We start from the raw sequence: 22,672 nt of genomic DNA on the forward strand, positions 1-22,672 counted from the left end.
CGACAAATTAATATCAAACAATTAAGCAAAACGGAACATCAAATTAACATCCATTACGTGGCAGTCTATGACAACTGTACTAGCTGTACCCTCAAAAGAAAAAAATAGACTTTACTGCGTACGTAGACCGAAAGTGGGTACAGTATAAATCCAAAGCATTGAAAGATATAAAAAAGCATAAACCCAAAGCACAAGTCGACCAATTAAAGAGAGACTGTTAATTAACAATTAGTTATTACTAAGTACGTCACTAAACTAGCTTACATTTGTCACCCATCGTCCGACTCAATTGCCATGAAAAAAGCTTAATTAAAAAAAAAGACATTCCCCCCACCCCCTAAACAAATTGTAATCTTCCCCACTTCCAAATGCAAATACCAACAAAAGTTGTAAGTTTTGATGAGTTAAAACAAACTTAACTGCGCGCATACTACAAAAGTGTCCGTGTCCGCATTCCACCGTCCTAAAGCTAGCCAGCTATTACTATTATTTTTCTTTTCTTTTCTTTTCTTTTTTGCATTTCTTGATGAGATGAGATGCCTAAAAGTTATTACAAGCTTAATTTGTAGTTTCTGTTGCTAAATGCTTTTTAAAACATATTTTATATTTTATGTTATCAACAATGTCGCTCGGACTCGTGTCATGGTTTGCAAATTTACAATTGGTTGCGTAAAGTGGTTTTATGCGATTTTCATTTCACTTTTTATTTTAAAATTGTGACAGCCCGTACTAGAAGGAGAGGACTGGCTCTCTCTCTCTCTCTCTCTCTCTCTCTCTCTCAAAGCTTCCGAACCTAGACGCCCTTTTGAAAAGTACCACTAAGCCTTCCCCTCCAACTCCAACTGGCCTTGTACACACAAGACCAATGCTCATTGGCTAATTTGGGAGGCGAAGGAGGTCCCACCACAAGGCTGGGTCCCATCCAATTGGTTGATCAAGGGGCCCGTTGTCATGCGTTCCAACTTCCAAGACAAGTGGCCGTGCCATGTCATCCCCTGACATTTACGTGGGATAACGATATTCATAGAGAACCGCGCACTCGGATATGGAACTGCGCCACGTCATCAGTTTGTGGGACCCGAGACCTTCCCCTCCTTGATAGTAGTAGTCGACATCATTTTACCAGTCATCCAATTCAGTCCCAGTAGATAATTGACTCCATTTATTTTAAAAATAAAAAATAGAAAACGTTGAAAGAAAACCACAGCTGGTGGGTCTAATTTCCGAGTTACCCTTTTCCTTAAATCCTGCATATATTCCCCCAAATCTTTCTGAAATTTGTGTCGTAATGGAAACAAATGAGAGGGAGAAATTAAAAAACAGAAAGAAAACAAACTCGAGGAAAATTATAAATGTGCAGCAAATATTATAGCACTAGTGTATGTTGACAGGATTTGATTGAAGATGTGTCTGTTAAAACAATGAACGATGATTTCAAAAGAAGCCAAGCCATGATCCTCAAATCCTTACAAGCTATAGCTATCAGTGAGTGTGTGTGAGGGTACCAAGTACCAGCCATGCAAATTCAAATTAATGTGACGTTTTTGGGGGGGATGCACCCTACCTCCCATGACATGCACGTGGACCCATTGGATCTCCATGGGCGCATATTAATTGACCCTATGTTTTTTTGTTAGTGCATAGTTTAATAATGTCTTTTAGGCCTTTTAAATCTTTAGGGTGAGATAATGGAAAATGATTGATGTTGATGATCACTTAAGTGTCAGATGTCGCGATCTCGCGCCCCTAATTAGAAAAATAAAACTGAATTTTTGTTTGGGTGGGATGCTCAAATATGGGCAAATAAGTGATTAGGAGGGGAACATTTTGGCTCTTTGTTTTTGGGGCTATAAAACAACAGGGACGATGGGGCATCCTTGCACATGGGGCATGGCCAGATTTGGAGAATACAAAATCGTTGCCTTTAATAAGAGGTTGCAGCATAAATAATTTTATAAGTTTGGAGCAGCCAAAGGGCATCTTCTTCTGTAGGTAATGAATGAATGTTATGGTAATACTAATAGCTAGATTCAAGTTCAACCAGTACTTCTCGAGAAGAAAAAAACAACTTTCTTCGTTCTTTTTTCTTCACAAGTATTATCAAGCATGCATGTGGTGGCGGGTTCTTAGTTTCCGTTGTCTTCAACTTCGATTTCGATCGTGTGCAAAAAGCATAATGCACGGACATCATCACAATTTCACGTACTCTTAAATGTTTCCTATTTCTATTATTTTATTATTTGGTCTCGGCGGCTTTAAGATTGAAATAGTCAAATTTGTACTATAACAATTTAGGAGGCATGTTGCTACTTATTAGACTAACGAAAATAATTGATCACTCTAAAGGACTAGGTAATGCAATTAATTGTACAAACAAACCATGATTATATTCACTTACTTTTATCTTTTACATTACTATTATATTTTATAGAAAATAAGTGAGAGAGTGGAGATGATATTTACCATAAAAAGCAAGTGGAGTCCAAAATACCTATTCATTTTGAAATAGGAAACATTATCTTATTGCACGAAGTATGTATATTTTGAATACTTGGATGCCTACTCTGTTGGAGGAAGAATACTCTCTTGGATATGCTCTTAGATATTATTTATGAACAATTTACTAGTTGTTTTACGCACAAAGAATTAAGATGCTTCCATGGTTTACAAATCTATACATGACTTGTACTCTTCCGTATTGACCCCTCTTCTTCTACCTTGTTTTTCATTGTATTGTTATATTTTTATTTTTCGCTTACTTGGGCTACAATAGTTCATACTACAATCAACTTTTAACTTTCACATCTCCAAAGAAAGGTTAACTACCTTCCTTGTAGTTTCAATAGCAAATATCATTAATGATTATGATCCATTGATACATATTTACGCGTTCAAATTATGAATGAGATATCAATATCTTATCAATTTATTATAATGTAATTTTCCGGGTTAATAGCCTTTATCCCTTCTGACCAAAAAAAAAGAAAAAAAAACCTTTATCCCTTATCATGAACCTATTAGGTAACTTTGAAATCAAATCCCTATAACATAGCAAGCTGGTGATGAAAATGCTACATATCAAGCCTTAACTAAGTTAACTTTCATCGGAAGATCACAGGACATCATGGCAATCTTGGTAAGAAATCAGATTTAATCTGAATTACGCGTCAACTTTTGGACAGTAGTATGGTACAATGTTTGTATCCATCACTCAACAACAACAACAACAATCAGCAAATCACTGCCTTACACACGTGTGCGAAAAACAGCAGACAGTAAGTACTGTGTTGTAATTATCTCAAAAAATAAGGGCATTTCCTAAACCCCGTCTCTATAAGATTCTCCTCCCCTCCCCAAAGCACAGACCCCCAAATTTCCCACTCACCTCATATTTGCAGCATACAGAACCCAAAAACCCCAAGCCGACCGAGTTCGCATTTTCCATCGCTTTCCAGCAAAATGTCAGCCGGACTGGGAAAATGTAGCAAGATCCGCCACATTGTGAGGCTCCGCCAACTGCTGCGGCGGTGGCGCAGCAAGGCCCGCATGTCAGCCAATCGCATACCGTCGGATGTTCCCGCAGGACACGTGGCCGTCAGCGTGGGCAGCAGTTGCACCCGATTTGTGGTGCGCGCGTCGTACCTGAACCACCCCGTCTTCAAGAAGCTCCTAGTAGAAGCCGAGGAGGAGTACGGCTTCTCCAACCAAGGTCCGCTCGCGATACCCTGCGACGAGTCACTCTTCGAAGAGGTGCTCCGATTCATTTCTCGATCCGAGTCGGGTGGGTCGACCCGGTTCGTCAATCTAGACGACTTCCAAAGATACTGTCACGCGGGCATCCGGAGTAACCTCGATTTCTGGGCCGATTCTCGACCGTTGCTTCGTGGATTTTCAGATAAAACAATTTGGTAAGCAAAGCGGAAAACCAAGTGCGTTTAGTTGGTAATTTTAATTTGGTTTCTGAAAATAATACAAAAACGCGCTTCGGTTCTCTCACCCGGGTGGACTCAGTCCGAGTTATATCGCTCTCCATGGCAGCCAGCCAGCCAGCCATCAGTTTGATTGAAGAGAGTAAATTGTTAATGATATGACACGAAGAGTTCGAGCCTAAAATGGGGCTCGGATGGATTAACCCAGTTGGGTGTACTTAGTGATTGACGATGGGGCCTTTTTGTTTGTTGTTTTTCCTTGAAAGTTATATGATTATTGGGCACTGAGTAAGAGTACATGAAACTCCGAAGAATGCTATGGAGATGGCAAATGGGTGGGGAGTGATCCACCGGTCGTCCCGGGTTCGAATCGGAGTGGAGGCAGAGAAGCGAGCTGCTCCTGCTGCTGCTGAGGAGAAAGATGAGCAAACAAAACAAAATTACCGAATATTATTTATTGGGTCTCGATTTTCCTTGTAAATTCTGTGATTTATTGATTAATTAAAGATAAATTGTAGAGAAATTTTATCTTGATTGTTCATTATAGCTATATTTATATATGCCTTTTAGTTTGACAACTAACCGTTTGTTGGCTGTGTAGCTTTTGTTATGCCTTATAGTTTTATATGAATTTCAATCATGGGAGTGGGAGACGAGACGGTGTGGAAATTATAGTGGCGCCAATCCACGTGAAACCAAAGCCAGAGTGTCTCTGTTTCCTTCGCTTCACCTCCTGCTCCTGATTCCATCTCGTCTGTTTTTTTAACCAACAAATTATTGTGTGTTATATATACTTTTGCTGTAATTACTTTTTTTCATTTTTTATAACAAAAAACCAAAAAACACAAAATGAATTGGGTTCAAAATGGACACAACCCAGTGTAGACTTGTTGATGCACTCATAGTTGAGCAAGCGTATAGTTGCAGAAAGAGAGAGAGAGAGAGGAGTGATTTTCGAATTAAGACATTGAGAATAATTAAGCTGGCAGGAAAGGCAACAACTTTTTGATGGGCCACAGAAGAAGGGAAGTCCTAGAGAGACCAACCAACTAATCATAGAGAATAATGAACCTTTGACCAATTATTATGAAGCCTGTGCATGCATAATTGCGTTCCAAAATCTCCAGAGCTTTTAGACTCAGAAATTAGTAGGTTCATTCATTCACTCATGTTAATTTAGATTATAAATAAACAAACACTCAAGTCAAGACCCAGCAACAGATGCAAGCCACTACAATTGCCTTTTCATGCTGACTTTTGACCTCCTCCCCTTCTGCCACCCATGTTAATGAATGGGCCTTCCGTAGCTCTAAACCGATTCTTTTGCATCCCTTTCCAAATGGGAAAAACCCAACATTCATTTTTTTTTTTTCAAAAATAAAGAGAAAAATAAAAGAAAGTAGCTAGTGTGTGTATGTCCGTCATCATTGGTGCCTAGGATAGTTTGCTTGACTTTTGGGTGATGGTTGAACTTGAAACCTCTGTAATTAATCTTATCTTTATTGTCCGTCATTAGTGTCTAGGTCAAATAAGTGTCCAGTTTTGAAGAGCAAGTCAATGTTTGACATGTTTGAGAATTGAGAGACTTATTTGTTATTGAAGCTGCATATGAGTAACATCTCAGAAATTGCATTAGCGCATGTGAAATGTACAGTAGCCGTGCCACCGGGTACAATCTCATAATATATATGTGGTGTTGGAAAATGACATGATATGAGATAGCACAAAAAAGAATAAAGCACCGCTTCAACACAACAGCAGCATGTGAAACTGCTTTGGGAAATGGGTGTCTTAATCAATAACCCGACCATGCTTTAAATGCCCCTATCTCAATCCTCAAGCTTTTTGAGTCCAAGCAAGTACCAAATTCAAAACCACAGAATGAGGTGGGTGGTTCATACTGAACTGAAAGCACTAGAGCCAGTGGTAGTTGCCAACATCACTTTCTCTTGGGAGCCTTTAAAAACACCAACATAAACCCCAAAAAGAAAAAAATCATGTGAATTTTACAAATGGAAGTCAATTCATGGGGTTGCAAAAAGAGGGTTGATTTTCGGTTTTGAATCCATTTGGGTGAATGAATGGAAATGCAGATTCCAACTTATGGGGAATGAATACGGGGCCAAATCTAGTCGGGGTGGGCTCGCTTTCATTTGGATTCGGAAATATTTGGACGGTTGGATAAGGGTAGGGGATGTGTCTTGACCCTCTTTAGAGTCATCCTCCCACTAACACAAAAGCAATTGGTTCCTTCCACCTAACCTAAAGGGCTTTCTGGAAGCTATTTTGATTGCCTGATTAAGCCTGGGGTACGTTCACGATATAAATACCTACTTTGGTTTGGTTCATCAAGCAGAAAAAACTGTTGTTCTTTTCCTTTTTCAAATTATGTACGTCTTTGCAAGGCGTAGATATACGTCTTTTCAAGGCGAAGACGAGAAAAAGATGGAAATTGTTGGTCAGGTGAGCTTCAGATCAGAGGGCCCGTGTTGAAGTAATAAAAACAGGCAGCTAGGCCTAGGTCCGTGGTCTAAATCGGCTTCTAAGCCCACACAGTATCTTGAGCCTCAATAGCTGGACCCATAACAAATTTTCTGGGGATGAACTATTTGGGCTTCAAACTAGGCCACATTTTCTGAGGAGATGATGAATGAGATTGCCGGTTGTTGGAGGCCTAAAATATCTACAAGTTTAGTACGGCAAACCAAACACTGCTCCCTCACCGGCACGGCTTAGTTAATGAGGAATTCGATAATTCATATGTTAGCTGTCAGCCCTTTAATAAAAACACTGTGGTAGGCCAAAATGTCCCACTCTAGCTCTATATATAGCCTATAGGAGGTGCATGCACAAAATCACAACCCAATAAAACTCTCCGTTTCTTTCTCACTGCATGCCTGCCTGCCTCATGTGACAGAGAGAGAGAGAGAGAGAGACCGGGCGCATGTGAACCACAAACGTGCAATTACAATAGCCATCAAGCCAAGATTGCAAGTCTCATGTCTGACCCCATCATGATTCATGCCTATTTATCATCTCTTCAGACTCAGACTGAGGGCCATCCTCCAAAACGCAAAATAACAAGTGATGAGAGAGAGAAGTTGACAATTTATGAGGTTGAGAACATTGTGAATGAATGGGACGAGCTTTGGATCTCCACATCTAATAAATTGGACCACTTTGCTCTTTTCTTCCACGCTTGCTTCTACTTTATAAATTGGACCACATTTGTTTATGTTTTTTAGTAAAGAAATAGTTCACATAAGGACAATATTAGGGTTTTTATTTTTTACAGTCATCATCATCATCACAGCATTAGGCGTGGCAACAAACAAACAAACAAACAAACAACAGAACAGTAGTAGTGGAAAAACGAGAATGAATTGAATACGTATAGAAGAAGAATATCAGTTTAACTTGTGTGTTTCCAAAACAGGAAGTTTAACGACCTCTGTAAGAATTCCCTCATGCTCATGGGTCACGTGGTCATTCTCCAAAACATTACACAAAAGAAGAAAAGTTGTTACTTCATTCACTCTCACTCCATCCAACAACCACATTTCCCAGAAGAAGAAAAAAAGCATCATACTATTACTGATGCTTTATATATTAATTCTTTTCGACATATATATTCAGAATTATATTTCTCTCTTCGTTCTTTTTTTGGATGGACGGATTAATGTAGCTATAGGAGGGAGGGACTGTGTAGAGGTAAAGATTAGTTCTCTTAATGATGGATTACCGAAAGCAAAAATAGCTATAATCATTCCCCATTATCACTAATATCTTTTAGTGAAGAAAACAAGGAAATTTACTTGGCACTTTTCCGGCAAAAGTGATTTATTAAATATAATATTAATAATGACTTATGCAGAAGAAGCCAAAACCCCATGAATTGTATGTTGTTGCTTTCAAATGATAAAATGAATGAATAATTGTACTGAACAACAGCTAGCAAAATAATAAGTCATTCGTTCTCATTGATAAACACGAGTAAATTATGATTTGCATTGCTTAATTAATGGGTTTGGACAGATTCATTTACCTGAAAAAAGAAACAAGGGAAAGGAACAGTACTAGCTAGTAGTTAAGCTAGCAGAGAAAGTTTGTAGGTTGGCTGACACACAGTCACCGCATAAAATGACTGATGACATGATGGTGTTGTTCTTGTGAAGCCTCAGACAGAGCCTCCTCCTCCTCCTCAATCTGTATTCAGTAACTAACAGGCCAACAACTGTTATGTCATGATGGGCCCATTGATTCTTAATCTTCCCCAAGCCATGGCCCAGCTTGTATCCCATCAGGTTAGTTTTGGATGTCAAATCGAGGATGCCCTAAACCAACCCCGACTTAGAATTCCCAACATATTATTTCTTTTGTTTTCTTTCTAGAAGGGTTGTGTAAATTAAATACATAAAATGCCATAGAAACAAACAGCCTAGTAGTCTACCCACTTTCTCATTCGTCTAAGTCGTGTAATGCATGATCAGTCAATTTTGTAAAGAGAAAATGGATGACACTGTTGTTGGCGTTACTCTCCTACTCACGTTAACTATATGCAAATTAAGATATAATAACAAGAAACCCCATCGAGATTTTCCTCTGACAAAAAAATAAAAAAATAAGTAAAAAAGTAAATGTAAATGATGATGATGATTATGATGCTGATGATCGCTCTGGGGAAAAGCTAAAAAAGAAAAGAAAAGAAAAGCAGTGCGGATAGGTGACTTGTAGAAGTACCAAAGGCAAATCGAATCCAAGGAAAGAAAAACTCAATTACTTTGGCATAGGAATTGAAAAGTGTGGGTATATGGTAATGGGAAGGTGGACTAAAGCTGTCTGTCTCTGTCTGTCTTGCGCATTCTATTCTATTCTATTCTATTCTTACTAGTTACTATTACATCTACTACATGCACCCAAATGCCACTCCTACTCTACTACCCTACTACTTTACTACTAACCTATTCACAAAATTCTTTCGTACCAACAAAGCAAAGGTAGCAAAATTCCCTATTCCCACAAAACTTTCAATTATAAATATTAAATATATTATGAATGATCAAAAAACACCTCCATGTTTTTCGTCAAAAAGAAAGAAGAAAAAAAACCACCACCATGTTAGCAATCATTCTCTCACCTCAAACACTACTATAAGTTATAACCCAACCCAACGTTTTTTTCAATATGAATAAATTTTAAAAAAACCCTCTATTTTATGGAATTTGAAGGCTGTAAAACACCACAACATTGGCAATATAAATGAATGATGATGATATGTATACTGCTTACGTAGGTGCCAGGTGTGCATGTGCGTTGCAACTTTTATAAAATAAAATTTTAAAACCTAATTAAGATATTCCCCATATTATAGAGGCAGAGCTTTCGTAGTTTTTTATAATATGGTTCACCTATTTAAGCATCTCAAGTTGTTGAAGAGACTATTAAAGATGCTCTAATAATAATAATAATAATAATAATAATGTTGTATTGGCAATTCAACGCCTCCTATATTAATATATTCATGCGTGTGTGTGTGTGATCTTGAGCCATGTAAAGAATAACATTTCACCCTTTCTCACTTCCAACTCGCAAGACCCATTGGTTGGTGGATGCCTCTTTTTTAATTTACCTGCTTCCCAAATCGGGGATTGCAATGCAAATGCAAGCCTGTTTAAACTTTGACTGCTTCAGAAGAAAGATAAATTAAATTAATTGAACAAAGAACAAATATATATATATATATATATATATACACACACATTATGCTGTTTGTTTAATAAATAATATGGCAAGCAGGTGACATGAAGTCTCTCTTTGACATGCAAGCAAAGTCACCATCGCACCAATATTCGGTACAAAGCGAGTATTCAAATTGGGGATGCATGCGCCTGTGCCTATCGTTTGTAGCTGGCAATGGAATTTATTTTACAATTCCATATATAGTTAATAGTTGGCACCTGGCACCTTGGAAGCATCTGTTTTTCTACTTTATCCTCTTCCTCCTCCTCTCTTCCCTTCAAGAGTTAGTCTTTTCAGTATGCTTGCTAATACCCAAAAATTTGCTCTTACCCCCACCATGCCACCACCTACAAATCATATCACATCTTAGTAGAATTCTGTGTCAAAATGACAACTAAACCACCGCTGTTATAAATTATTTACACCAAACAAACCCATTTTTCCCATTTATAGATGTAGATTTGGAGTGCATCAATCAAGTAATTAGGCAAAAGTCAATTGCCCATAATCATATTTTAATTAACATAAGTAACTGAATAAAATTGTCAGTGGCTTGGGGACAAACGAAGGAAAGGGTCAGGCTGTTGACAAATGCGCAGGCATGACATGACTTGGATTGTTCTGTAAGTCTTTCTATTGTATATCATCCCGCTAATGACTCTATTAATTGTAGGTGTCGTTGATTAATTAGTTGTGGATATGTTCCTTTAATTTGCATTGGTCGACCAAATGGACACGGTTGTTAACTTGTTGGCTTCATCAATTTCATTAGAGAGACTTCTTAATTTCCAATGCATGCATTTTATCAAATCTAATCTAATGCCTCATTGGTGTTTTCAGTCATCTGCATGTCACCTAAAACGAGTATAACTTCAAATACTCAAAAGTCAAAACCTTCCAATTTCCAATTTATATACTCTAGGGTGGTTCGGTTTCGTTAGCATATATAATATTATTATACAACTAAATGCACACATGAACAAACAACTCCCATCTTCATATGTATCACGTAATCATATTTGAAAGAAGTTGAGGTTCCATCCCAAAGTCAATTAGCAATAGAGGGAGTAGCCAAACTCCTTATAAACCCATATAAGATTTTAAAACTTTTCAATATGAAACTTTTTACCTTCATATTCTCACAATATTATTATAGGTATTCTATAATTTCTCAATGTTTGATTGATAGGTACTGCTAGAGTGGGAATAAGAATTATACTCCATTTCCTAAACCATCCTATAATGCAATTGCTATTTTTCGAATGTAGGATTTTGAGTTCTAACAAATTCCCATCATATAGTGTTTGGAATAACAACATTGAAATCGAGATAAGGAAATAGTTTTGAACATTTCAATATCAAACTATGTTTTGAACATTTTACCTATAACATAATGATGATGTAGGAAAACAACGAATGCATGTGGGAAAAAAAAAAAGAAAAAAGTACTGGAAAGTTTTATCTCCTTTTATTGTTCCTTATTTAGAAAACTATAAGTTGGAACAATTTTGAAACCATATTCAGTGGTACCAACAAAAATTGAAAAAAAAAAAAAACTCATATTCTTCAATACGTATTTTTCCCATAAAAAGAAAAGAATACCACTTAGATTCTCCATCCTCTAGTCATAAACTTGACTGGTTCAAATGTATCCATAACCACTTTAGATTCTTATACAGTTATTATAGTTATCCATATTTAAAAAGGAAAAAAAAAAAAACAGAAACAATATATACATTGAGTACATTGTGATGGTTGCTCATGACTCGTGATCGTGAGTTAATTGTATTTTCTCCATCTACAAGAAAAAATGATATTGAATTAAATCTTGTCATGTATGATGATTTAAGGGAAAGAAACATAAGCTGTTATGCTACTATGTGTCTGTACTTTGTCGGTTGAAAATTAGCCAAAGAGGCAAACATAAACAACCTAAATTTTCTTACAGATATATACTTGGGTTTTTACTTGCTGAGTTGCTAAGGAAAGAAGACAATTACAGAAATTTGTTAAAAAAAAAAAAACAAAACAAAAACATGTGAAGAAGTAGTTGGTAGGTATTTGTGGAGTCCAAAGGAAAACGGAGAGGATAATCTTGGTTTTAATAATCTTGTTGTGATGTTTTGTTTTTGTATTATAGGAGCTTGGACTTGGGTTTGGTAAGTTTTGTGTATTATAGAATATAGACTGTCGTCATTGGAAGCTAAAATTAATAATTTAATTAAGGGCTGCCGACGCTGTCAATTTCGGCAATTAAGGCCTAAGTAGTCTGGTTATATGAAACGAGGTCGCTTTCTATCAACACGTGTCCTAGCCTATCTGAGGTGGGAGAGAGAGAGAGAGAGAGAGTCAGTGGTCCCTACCTGATAACAAGCCTAAAGCTTGTCTACGACAATGGAAGGCTGAAACGTGTGGTGCGTGGGGACCACGTGTCTTTTTCCGCCTCGTTTTCATTGGATGCTGCTGCTCCACCTCTGCTCCACTATGCACTGTAGAGACGCTCTCTGCCTCTTTATGGGCCTTATCTCTACGCGCTTCGGTGTGCTTGTGGACCCACTCGCTCAATTTTGGGGTCCATATTAAGTAAGCAGCGAGTTTGGCCGATTGAGTTTGGATAAATTTCACTTGCAAATTGTAATTAAATTAACAAGTCATTAGAGCATCTCAAAGGAGATGTCAAATACTAAATATCAAATTTAAATTTAATAGTGATGTAGAATTTGACATTTATATAGTTTTACACTCCACCGATATGTCAAATAAATAATTATTGTAACAGAATCAAATCATTTAAGATAAAGTTTAAAAAATATATAAAAGGAAAATAATAAATGAAAGTAACAACAATCTATCTTTAAAAATAATAAAATATTCATTTGACCACTTATTGGGATATCAAAAATAACATCTCAACCTCCTTTGACACATCGATTGAAGTGATGTGAGATGTTATTCTAATCTTAAATATTTATGTACTTTTGACACATCTGTTTGAGATGTTCTTAAACGGTGTGATTTGGCTACAAAATTATTCATTAGAATACAATATCACTGGTCACATGATACGTAGGTGGTAGAGTATGAGTGCCTTTTTATTTTAGAGAAAACAAAAAAAACAAAAAAAAGACTAGAGCATAAGAGGCCCTAGGCACAAGCAAATAAGGCGGCTGCCTAAGGCCCTCCTATCCTACCCCAATTTATATAATACCATATCTACATATCAATATTATTTATAAAAAAAACTATAATATATAAATATTATGTTAGTTCCAAACCAATTATTGTAAATATAAGAAAAAAACTTACCTAATCATTCAATTCAAAACTAAAAAAGGAAACTCAATAAAGGCCCACTAACCGTAAAAACAAAAAACTTGCCCAATTACCCGATTCAAAATTAAAAAGAGGAAACTCAATAAAAACCTAATTTTTTAAAAAAACTTAGAGCTGAAATGAATTAACCTAATTAGGAAATTGAAAAAGATATAGTAGAAAAACTTGATTATGTAAAATAAATTGATACTTTTAAATGGAAAATGCAATACGAGTGATATTTAAGTATTTTTTGATTCATTTTTTTAAGTTGTGTAAATTACATATTGATTGTTTCTTTTATGTTACAATTGTGAATTTGAGTCCATATAATACTTGTTTAAATCACATAAATATACATATAGAGTAGAAGGTCCCATTTACGAAGTTTACACTAGGACCTCCAAAACGTAGGACCGCCGTTAATAAGGAGGAATCATTTTCAGTTTATTATTGGGATTTCTATAAATAAATTGCAAAAGCTTCTATAAAAGTTTATACAAAACAATTTGTTCAAGGGTGAATTTTAATTGAATAAAAACCAATAGTAGGTAAACTTATTGAAGGTTTATACAAGAATGTGGCTTGGCTAAGAGTTAGAGAACAATTTTGTTTAGCATGCTTCGCTTCCCACCGCTTCATAATTTTTCAAAGGATCAAACTTGGTAAAGTTTTTTGGACAAAGTTGAAACCATGGAAAAGTAACAAGCTGCACCTAAATTTTTGTTTTTACTTTCCTCTAAAAATAGTTGGTGTTTGTGGTTTGAATTGAACTGTGTGATTGACCCATGTCAACTAAACAGGTTGACTTTTTAGGAAGCTGGGCGCTGGTGGGTTTGGAGGTACGGACGACCATATATTTAAAAATACCATCTCATCAACACACAGTAATTGTCACTGTTGATGTTTCACGTTCATAGTCGCCGTTGTGTAACAGTGCCATGGCATGGACATCCCTTTTTGGTTATAGACTGACTGCCACTCCCACTCCCCCCCACTCTCTAAAATCCCCGCGCTAAATCATTAAAGTAAAAATTAAATAATTTATTTGTCATTTTTTAGGTGTGTATTAGGTTTGGGTGGGTGAATGCGTCATTTTCTTTTTGATTAGGGGTAAATGCGTCATTGGATTCTGTGATGGCTGCTTAGTTAATTTCATTCTTCGTGTTTCTGCATCTGTCCAAGATCATGGTTTTATTATTTATTAGTAATTAGAAATTAATCCATAATCAATGCTTATCTTCCATGAAAAGGTGTTCTTCACTGTCGGCATAAAATAAAAGCCTTTCATTTTTTGTTTTTTTGGTATCGGGTTTTGTCCAATAAATAAATAAATAAAATTCCTCCGTCATTTAGGGTTAAAAATACAAGAAAAGAAGAAGAATCGCATTTCCTTTTCTTGTGATGATTGTGCTATGCGAGATATTGAAGTCAGCCTGTGTGTGTATTTGCGTGGTGTTGAAAGAAACGCACCACAGCACTCGTCTCACTCAGTCTAAACATTTGTAGTAAAAAAAGAGACCCGACGCCTGTGGAAAACGACAGGAGCGCCTTACACTCTGCAATCTAACGTCAAAATTCATCTGCCCAAAATATGATACCACTCCAAAACTTACTTTTGTTTGCTTTCGTTCAAAGTATTGTATTAATCATGTCGTATGACTATTTTCTACGAGGTCCATTGTTTAATGATTGATTGGGCTATGAATCACGGAAAACATCCATAAACAGAAAATTAACGGCATCTTGCCTGCATTTGTGTTTAATTTGTATAATGTAATGATTCAATAAATTATAAAATACTAAGATAATATGGTCATACGATATATTTTGTAACACTAGTTATAAAATGAGTGGAGGACGACAACAAAGTTTATTGTCCCTCTTTTTAAGGAATAGTATTAATAAATATTTATTTATATTATAATACGTGTACAAGATGTACCATGAAAATTTGAATTACATAATCGATGTTGACCTTAAAGTTTTTAAATTTTAATTTTTACATTAAAAGAGTTTGGAACAATTTGTGGGGCACATTAGGTGGTCAAAGATTAAGCAAATCTTAAAAATGAATTTTAACTTTAACGCCTAGAGATTTTGTCCTTTAATTAGGGCCTAAAAACCTATCAAACAGATTAAGGGGTAAAAGTCCAAATAAAGATCCACAACAAAATTATTTGTTGAGCTTGGCCTTTTTTTTTTGGGTGCTAAATTACGGGGATAGAAAACGATATCATAAATTAAATTATACTCTAATTAAAACAGAAAATAATAATAATAATAATAATAAGGGGGGTCCAATTGACGATCTGATGTTCCAATCTTATATTTAATATATATATATAGAAACCAAAAAAAAAAAAAAAACTAACCATGCTGTGACGGTCCACGTAGTGCCTAGTAGCCGCACCACATTCAACACAAGACATTATAGTGGTGAGCTGGACTCACTGACCATTCTAGGGACGGTGGTCCATCCAAACCCAAACCCCGTAAGTTAACACAATGTAAACATAACATACGCCAAACTGCCTTTTATCAAAAACAAAAAAACAAAAAAACAAAAAAACAAAACAGAAAAGAAGAAAAAATGAAAATACGCCAACAGCCTAACAGAACTTTCTAAATATCGCGTTACAGCTCACCTCTTGCTTCCCGCACAAGCGTAGAGGAGGTGGGACTCCACCGCCATTCTCTTTGCTCTCAGGGGTAGATTCGTCATATGATCAACCAACTTGGCTGCCAAAATATAAATATTGCCAGATTCTTAATTAAGTTAAGAAGAAGGAAAAAGAAAAGAACCATTCCCCGATGCTTTAATTAATTTGTTTTTGTTGTTTTCTTCTCCTTTTATTTCTTTATCTTTTTCAAAAAATTATTAGTAAATTGAAGGTGATGGTTTTTGGAGCTTTTTTCTAACGTCTTGCCTTTTAAGTGACACCTAAGTCCGAATATTTCACTCTTCTCGCACGGTCACACCCACCACCATCACACCACCATTTTCTTCTTCTTCTCCTCCTCCTTCCTTTCTTTCTCTCTGCTCTTCTCTTCCGAAACCTCCACCTCCACCTCCGTCGCACTCTTTCTCTTTCTATCTCCAAAACCGAGACTTACCGAATAAAGTAAATCCGAATTTCGGATCTCCATTTCGGAATATTGGAAAACTCTGTGGTCTCCATCTCGGAGTCTCCTACTCTCTATATCGGAGTGTTTCCGAAGCTGCATTTGTTCCGGTAAGCCGATTCCTTAGCCATTTCGTCACCATCGACTTCTTTCTTTATCTGTTCATCACTGGCATCTACCAGAAGGTTCTCAGAAAAGAGAGAAAAATATATTTATGTATAAAAATAAGAAATAACAAATACGGTTTTGTGTTTCTGATTCCTCCTTTTTATGTTTTCTGAAAACATGCTCTGGTTTTATGCGAGTTTTTACTCTATCAATTTGGACATGTAGTTTTTTTTTCTTCTATTTTTGTCGGTGAGGCTTCTATGCTGGTTTCGACCGATTTCCTGTTCATCTTTTTGTGTTGAATAATTTTGTTCGAGCTCGGTTTCTCAAATATGGCCATTTATTTCCGTTTTGAATCAGATTTTGAGCTTTTTCAGTGTCAGTCTTTTACTGTTGCTCAGCATATTAATTTTGGGTTAAATTACAAATATCACTTGTCTTTCACATTAACAGTCTACAGTTGCACATATATTTGTCATGATTGTTCAAACTGGATCGAATATATCAGTTTCTTCATCATTATAATTTTTTTTATTTAATTTCTATACCTTCGATTTTTAAGGTACGGTTGTTCTTCAAATCTGTAGGATCTCCAGCTCAAATTAGCTCCGTGTCGAGATCTCGGCATATTCTCTTCTGCATTAGTTGGTATGTCCTTTTTTATGATATGTATCTGCATTTCTGTCCTTCCAATGCTCTTGCAGGTTGCTAAAAGTGTAGGGAGAGAAATGAGACTTCAGATTCTCTTACCATTGTTTTTTAGTTGACATTAATTTTTTGTTTTACAAACAGATCATCATGAATATCATTAATTTAAAGATTATAAGAGTAGAAATGTAGACTCGTATTATCAAACATTTCAGCTCATTATATCGTTACAAGTATTGAAGTTTCCTTGTTTTTCCTAATCAGTCATTTTTGTTAATCGCTTCTTTTGTGTTTCCTTTTTCTCTCAACTAACAATTGTCAGTATAACTCGTAATTTTTGCAGACCTCACAGTCTAATATGGACCGACGCAGTTGGCCGTGGAAGAAAAAATCTTCTGACAAGGCTGCAGCTGAGAAAGCCGCAGCTGCAGCGGACTCTTTTGCAACCGAGGCAGAGCGAGTAAGTTCTGTCATGATATCTTTTTCTGCTTCCCTTTCTATTGATCAGGAATACCTTTGCCTTTCAACATTTTGCATATTCGCAACATTGACCCTGAAAGTGGGCACTTCTCATGGATTTTTCTTACACAGCAACTTCTGCCGTAGTTTGATGGAATTATTTAGGTCTGTTGTATACTAGTTAATTGAGGCAATATTTATTCATTAAATGTTGTGGGAGACAACCCACATTTGTCACTTGCTACAGCCCTGTCTGATGCATGTATATATGTATACACAGCCTGGGACAGAAACATGCTGCTGTTAAGTTTGTTATTCTTTTATTTCGATAAATACTGTGCTCACCAGCTTATCTTCTTAGTTTCTTTCGAATTTTGGTGCAACATGTTAATTATTCTCTTTTTCGGTTTGCTTATTACAATCAGGATAAATACAAGAAACCAAACTATGTTCAAATTTCTGTCGAGCAATATTCACATCTGACCGGTTTGGAAGATCAAGTGAAGACTTATGAGGATCAAGTGAAGACATATGAGGACCAAGTTCAGACATTGGAGGATGAAATTACAGATTTGAATGAAAAGCTCACCGCAGCCAATACAGAGATGACCAACAAGGAGAGCCTGGTTAAACAGCATACTAAAGTTGCCGAAGAAGCTGTCTCAGGTATGATATTGATATAACCTGACTACAGAAAAAATGAGTTCTTGATCAAATTCTGGTAAAGGATTTCTTGACTTGAGAGAACTTGGTATATTTAAGCACCTACTTCCTGCAGGTTGGGAAAAGGCTGAAGCAGAAGCTCTTGCGTTAAAAACTCATCTAGAATCTGTGACTCTTTTAAAGCTCACTGCTGAAGATCGGGCCTCACATTTGGATGGTGCTCTTAAAGAGTGCATGCGGCAGATACGAAATCTGAAGGAAGATCATGAACAGAAATTACAAGAAGTTGTTTTCAGCAAAACCAAGCAATGCGAAAAAATCAAGCTTGAGCTTGAAGCAAAGATATCTAATTTGGACCAAGAACTCCTAAGGTCGGCTGCTGAAAACGCTGCTATTTCCAGGTCTTTACAAGAGCGTTCAAATATGCTATTCAAGATAAACGAAGAGAAGTCACAAGCTGAGGCTGAAATTGAGCTTTTTAAGAGCAACATTGAGTCTTGTGAAAGGGAGATAAATTCTCTGAAATATGAACTCCATTTAGCTTCCAAGGAGCTGGAAATTCGTAATGAGGAAAAGGACATGAGTATGAGGTCTGCAGAAGCAGCCAACAAGCAGCATATGGAGGGTGTGAAAAAAATAGCTAAGCTAGAAGCAGAGTGCCAAAGATTACGTGGTCTTGTGCGGAAGAAGTTACCTGGTCCCGCTGCACTTGCCCAAATGAAGTTAGAGGTTGAGAGTTTAGGCCGAGATTACGGAGAAACTCGACTAAGGAGGTCTCCTGTTAAGCCTTCTAGTCCACACATGTCCCCAGTGACTGAGTTTTCTCTTGACAACGTACAGAAATTTCACAAGGAGAATGAATTTCTCACAGAACGTTTATTAGCAATGGAAGAGGAGACAAAGATGCTGAAAGAAGCTTTGGCAAAGCGCAACAGCGAATTGCAGACTTCAAGGGGTATGTGTGCTCAGACAGTCAGCAAGCTTCAAACATTAGAAGCACAACTTCAAATCAACAATCAACACAAAGGTTCCCCAAAATCCGTTGTACAAATCACCACTGAAGGTTCCTCAAGTCAGAATGCAAGTAATCCGCCAAGTTTGACCTCCTTGTCCGAAGATGGAAATGATGATGACAGAAGCTGTGCTGAGTCTTGGGCTACAACATTGGGGTCTGATCTCTCTCACATCAGGAAGGAGAAGAGCAATCAAAAGTCAAACAAAGCTGAAAATCAAAACCATTTGAATCTTATGGATGACTTTCTGGAGATGGAGAAGTTGGCTTGTTTGCCAAATGACTCGAATGGAGCCGTCTCCATTTCAGACGGTCCAAACAATAAGACATCGGAAAGAGAGAATCATGATGCTTCAGGAGATGTCACTGCTGAAAAAGATATCCAATCGGAGCAGCAGCATGATTTAAGTCCTTTGGAAGGTGATCAGGCATCTTCTAATGTGAAACTGTCCGGATTAAGTCCTGAATCTGATGAAAACCAGCTGCCCCTGGTGAAGCTCCGATCAAAAATCTCTATGCTATTGGAGCTCTTATCTAAGGACACTGATTTTGGGAAAGTTATTGAGGATATCAAACTAGTCGTCCAGGAAACACAAGATACTCTGCACCCGCATACTGTAAACTGCATTACTGAGGAAGTTCACAGCTCAGATGCCATATGTGACAGGCAGGCAAATCCTGAGGATTCTGGCTTAACTACAGAAAAGGAAATCACTTTGTCCCAGCCAGCCAGGGGGACGATGGAACTAATGAGTGAAGATCTGGCATCTGCCATTTCTTTGATTAATGACTTTGTGCTATTCTTGGGCAAAGAAGTGATGGGAGTGCATGACACGTTTCCTGATGGCAATGAATTAAGCCATAAGATTGAAGAATTCTCTGGCGCATTTAATAAAGCTATTCATGGAAACTTAAGTTTGGCTGATTTTGTTCTTGGCCTTTCTCATGTTTTAGCAAACGTCGGTGAGCTGAAATTTAATGTTCTAGGCTACAAGGGTGTTGAAACAGAAACTAATAGTCCTGATTGTATTGACAAGGTAGTATTACCGGAGAATAAGTTAGTTGAGAAGGATTCATCAGAAAGATATCAAAATGTTTGTGTCCACATTTCTAATCATTCTAACCCTGAAGTTCCTGATGATGGAAATCTAGTCTCTGGGTATGAATCAAATGCGGCACCATGCAAAATCTCACTGGAGGAGTTCGAACAAATGAAATCAGAGAAAGATAACCTTGCAATGGATTTGGAAAGATGTAACGAAACTCTGGAGATGACAAAGTCTCAGTTGCAGGAAACTGAACAGCTTCTCGCAGAAGCTAAATCACAATTTGCTTCCACTCAAAATTCAAATAGCTTAGCCGAAACGCAGCTAAGATGTATGGCAGAATCATACAGGTCACTAGAGGTGCGGGCTGAGGAATTAGGAGCTGAAGTGAAGCTTCTGCAAGTCAGAACTGAGACTCTGGAAAGTGAGCTTCAAGAAGAAAAAAGAAATCATCAAGATGCTTTGGCCAGATGCACGGAACTTCAAGAGCAGTTGAAAAGGTTAGTTGCAATCTTTATCCATGAGGTGGCATCTACCATATGTACTCTCAGAACTGAAACATTATATCCGCATTTTAAAAAGTAGCTATTTATATGTTCCAGAAACTAGTGTTTTTAGTCCTTGGACTTGCATGACACTGTTGGTTGAAATTGAGTGAAAAAAATTAAACTATTTACTTGGTCTCAGGTTTTGTGATTGTCTCTAACTTCTGCATCTCTTAATCTTCTTTAGGAATGAGCTCTTGGCAGCTGAGACTGAATTCAAGACCAAACAGGTGAGGCTACGTTCACTTTGTGCTTCTAAAATTGGAGTTGGAGAGACTGGCTTTAAACAACTTGAAATGTCGTAGGAAAAAAAAACACCAGATATTTTCAATCATATCAAAAGAAGTATTGATCAGTCACTCAAGAATTTGTACTTAGGATCTCTTATCCCGAATAGATTTTTATTCAAAGCTCAGTTCAACAGAATTCTAGAACTAATTGGGGTTAGCTAGTTGTTTTATTTTCTGTCAGTTAGCCCTTATGCATGCTTTTGTATTTTCAAGATGCTAATAGTTTGAACTTGATATTTTGTCGTTACAGGACAGGGAGTTGGCTGATGCAGCAGAGAAGCTTGCCGAGTGTCAAGAAACCATATTTCTTCTAGGCAAGCAGTTGAAATCTTTGCATCCGCAAACAGAGCACATGGGATCTCCATGCAGTGAGAGGAGTCAAAAGGGTGAAGGGTTCACTGAGGACGAACCCACTACCACGGTGCGAGACTCAGATCAAGCCGAGATGGAGGGCACTGCTTTTGCCAATGTAAACAGAGTGGGCGGCGAGTCACCGGTGAATCTGTATAACACCCCATGTAGCCCCTCCGATACAGAGGCGAACACTCTCTTGAAATCACCTGTCAATTCCAAATATCCAAAACACAGGCCTACCAAGTCAACTTCCTCATCTGCCTCTTCTACCCCAACACCAGAGAAACATCAACGCGGCTTCAGCAGATTCTTTTCCTCCAAAGGAAAGAATGGTTATTAGACTTGCAGCTCGAGAGCCTGAATAATATATATTGGTGGTTGGAAAGACCGTTAAAAAGTAATAATTAGAAGCAGCACCAAAGATGGAGACCTTCCTTCATTCGTGTCGTGTGATAGAAAAATCTTTTGTTGGGAATTCCTAGGTGTTTGAAGCTTTAATCTGAGGGGAATACTTGTGAAGGTCAGGTAATTTTGTAACTAATGGCTCTGTATATGATATCCATCTGTTAATTTGTTTCTCTCTCTTGCACGCCTTCTGTATTTTGGTTAATTCAACCATGACATAGTTTATGGACTGCTTCAAAGTATTTGAATATAATGTATGTCACAGTTTTCATATGAATTCGTTCTTCTTGGCAGAAGAGCTCTCTTCTTCTTCGGAATTTTGCTTCGGCCATGGGCTTTTAATTTAAGTGGTCTTTGTATCCAGGTCTACTGGACTGAAACGTCTAATGGATATGGGTTCTTGTGATAACCCATCGGGGTTTATGGGTTTGGAAAGAATAATGACATGGGCTAAGTAGTTAGTCGAATAGATATTAGGGTAGGTAGCTCTACCGTCACATGGTGGTCATCCCCGACTCATATGAAATGTTTTTGGTGTCACCGGTTGTATACACCTGTAAGTTTATTGCTCTCTCATTATATATGACTAAGACATTTTCGATCTCCGGGAATTTGAGTACAATCCATCATACACAAGTATAATTTTGTTTCTTTTATAAGCCCAAAATATTATGTTTTTCCTTTTGATTTATTGACATTTTTTACTTGATGTGACTGTTCACCTCATTTGCCATATAAAGTGTTATAAGAATGTAGTATACAAATGTGGTAAGAGTAGCATTATTCAAAAAGAAGGGTTTATGAATCTTCACGAGGTTTTTGGTGTCGCAAATATTGGGGAAATGTTCCGCTTCAATTAAGGCTAAAGTTTTGGCCTCGATCATATTCTGCGTTCGTCAGGCTGTATCACAAGAATCGTTCTTGTTGCTCGACATCCTTTTTACATGTATAAATTGAATGGTTTGAGGGAGCTCTCTGTTTTGTGCACAAAATGTTGTGAAATAATGGTTAATTGTTGTTGTAACTTTTAACAAAG

At 37.1% G+C, this 22,672-nt stretch overlaps 2 protein-coding genes across 3 annotated transcripts; both read left to right on the forward strand.

The window, feature by feature from the left end:
* The first annotated feature begins 3,364 nt into the window (after positions 1–3,364).
* On the forward strand, positions 3,365–4,459 carry LOC103321273 (SAUR-like auxin-responsive protein family). Its single transcript, XM_008223074.2, has one exon. It carries the CDS (start codon positions 3,460–3,462, stop codon positions 3,910–3,912), a length of 453 nt encoding a protein of 150 aa, XP_008221296.1. The 5' UTR covers positions 3,365–3,459; the 3' UTR covers positions 3,913–4,459.
* An 11,401-nt stretch (positions 4,460–15,860) lies between these two features.
* LOC103321272 (filament-like protein (DUF869)) lies at positions 15,861–21,913 on the forward strand. 2 transcript variants are annotated; one of them, XM_008223073.2, is made up of 7 exons: positions 15,861–16,216; positions 16,777–16,862; positions 17,206–17,322; positions 17,747–17,987; positions 18,100–20,542; positions 20,775–20,817; positions 21,128–21,913. In XM_008223073.2, exons 3-7 carry the CDS (start codon positions 17,221–17,223, stop codon positions 21,569–21,571), a joined length of 3,273 nt encoding a protein of 1,090 aa, XP_008221295.2. In that variant the 5' UTR covers positions 15,861–16,216; positions 16,777–16,862; positions 17,206–17,220; the 3' UTR covers positions 21,572–21,913. The 2 variants fall into 2 exon arrangements, with proteins under 2 accessions (XP_008221295.2, XP_008221294.2); XM_008223072.2 differs by having other exon boundaries at positions 15,900–16,216; positions 16,802–16,862.
* Positions 21,914–22,672: the final 759 nt, after the last annotated feature.

Source organism: Prunus mume, linkage group LG2 (assembly GCF_029339155.1).
Source record: "Prunus mume cultivar Tortuosa linkage group LG2, ASM2933915v1, whole genome shotgun sequence".
NCBI classification, from domain to species: domain Eukaryota; kingdom Viridiplantae; phylum Streptophyta; class Magnoliopsida; order Rosales; family Rosaceae; genus Prunus; species Prunus mume.

Bases quoted from the DNA above. Each gene is read 5' to 3' on its own strand.
- LOC103321273 (XM_008223074.2), top strand. From the start codon at position 3,460: ATGTCAGCCGGACTGGGAAAATGTAGCAAGATCCGCCACATTGTGAGG.
- LOC103321272 (XM_008223073.2), top strand. From the start codon at position 17,221: ATGGACCGACGCAGTTGGCCGTGGAAGAAAAAATCTTCTGACAAGGCT. The intron at 20,543-20,774 runs GTTAGTTGCAAT...AATCTTCTTTAG, and splicing joins CTTCAAGAGCAGTTGAAAAG to GAATGAGCTCTTGGCAGCTG. The intron at 20,818-21,127 runs GTGAGGCTACGT...TTGTCGTTACAG, and splicing joins CTGAATTCAAGACCAAACAG to GACAGGGAGTTGGCTGATGC.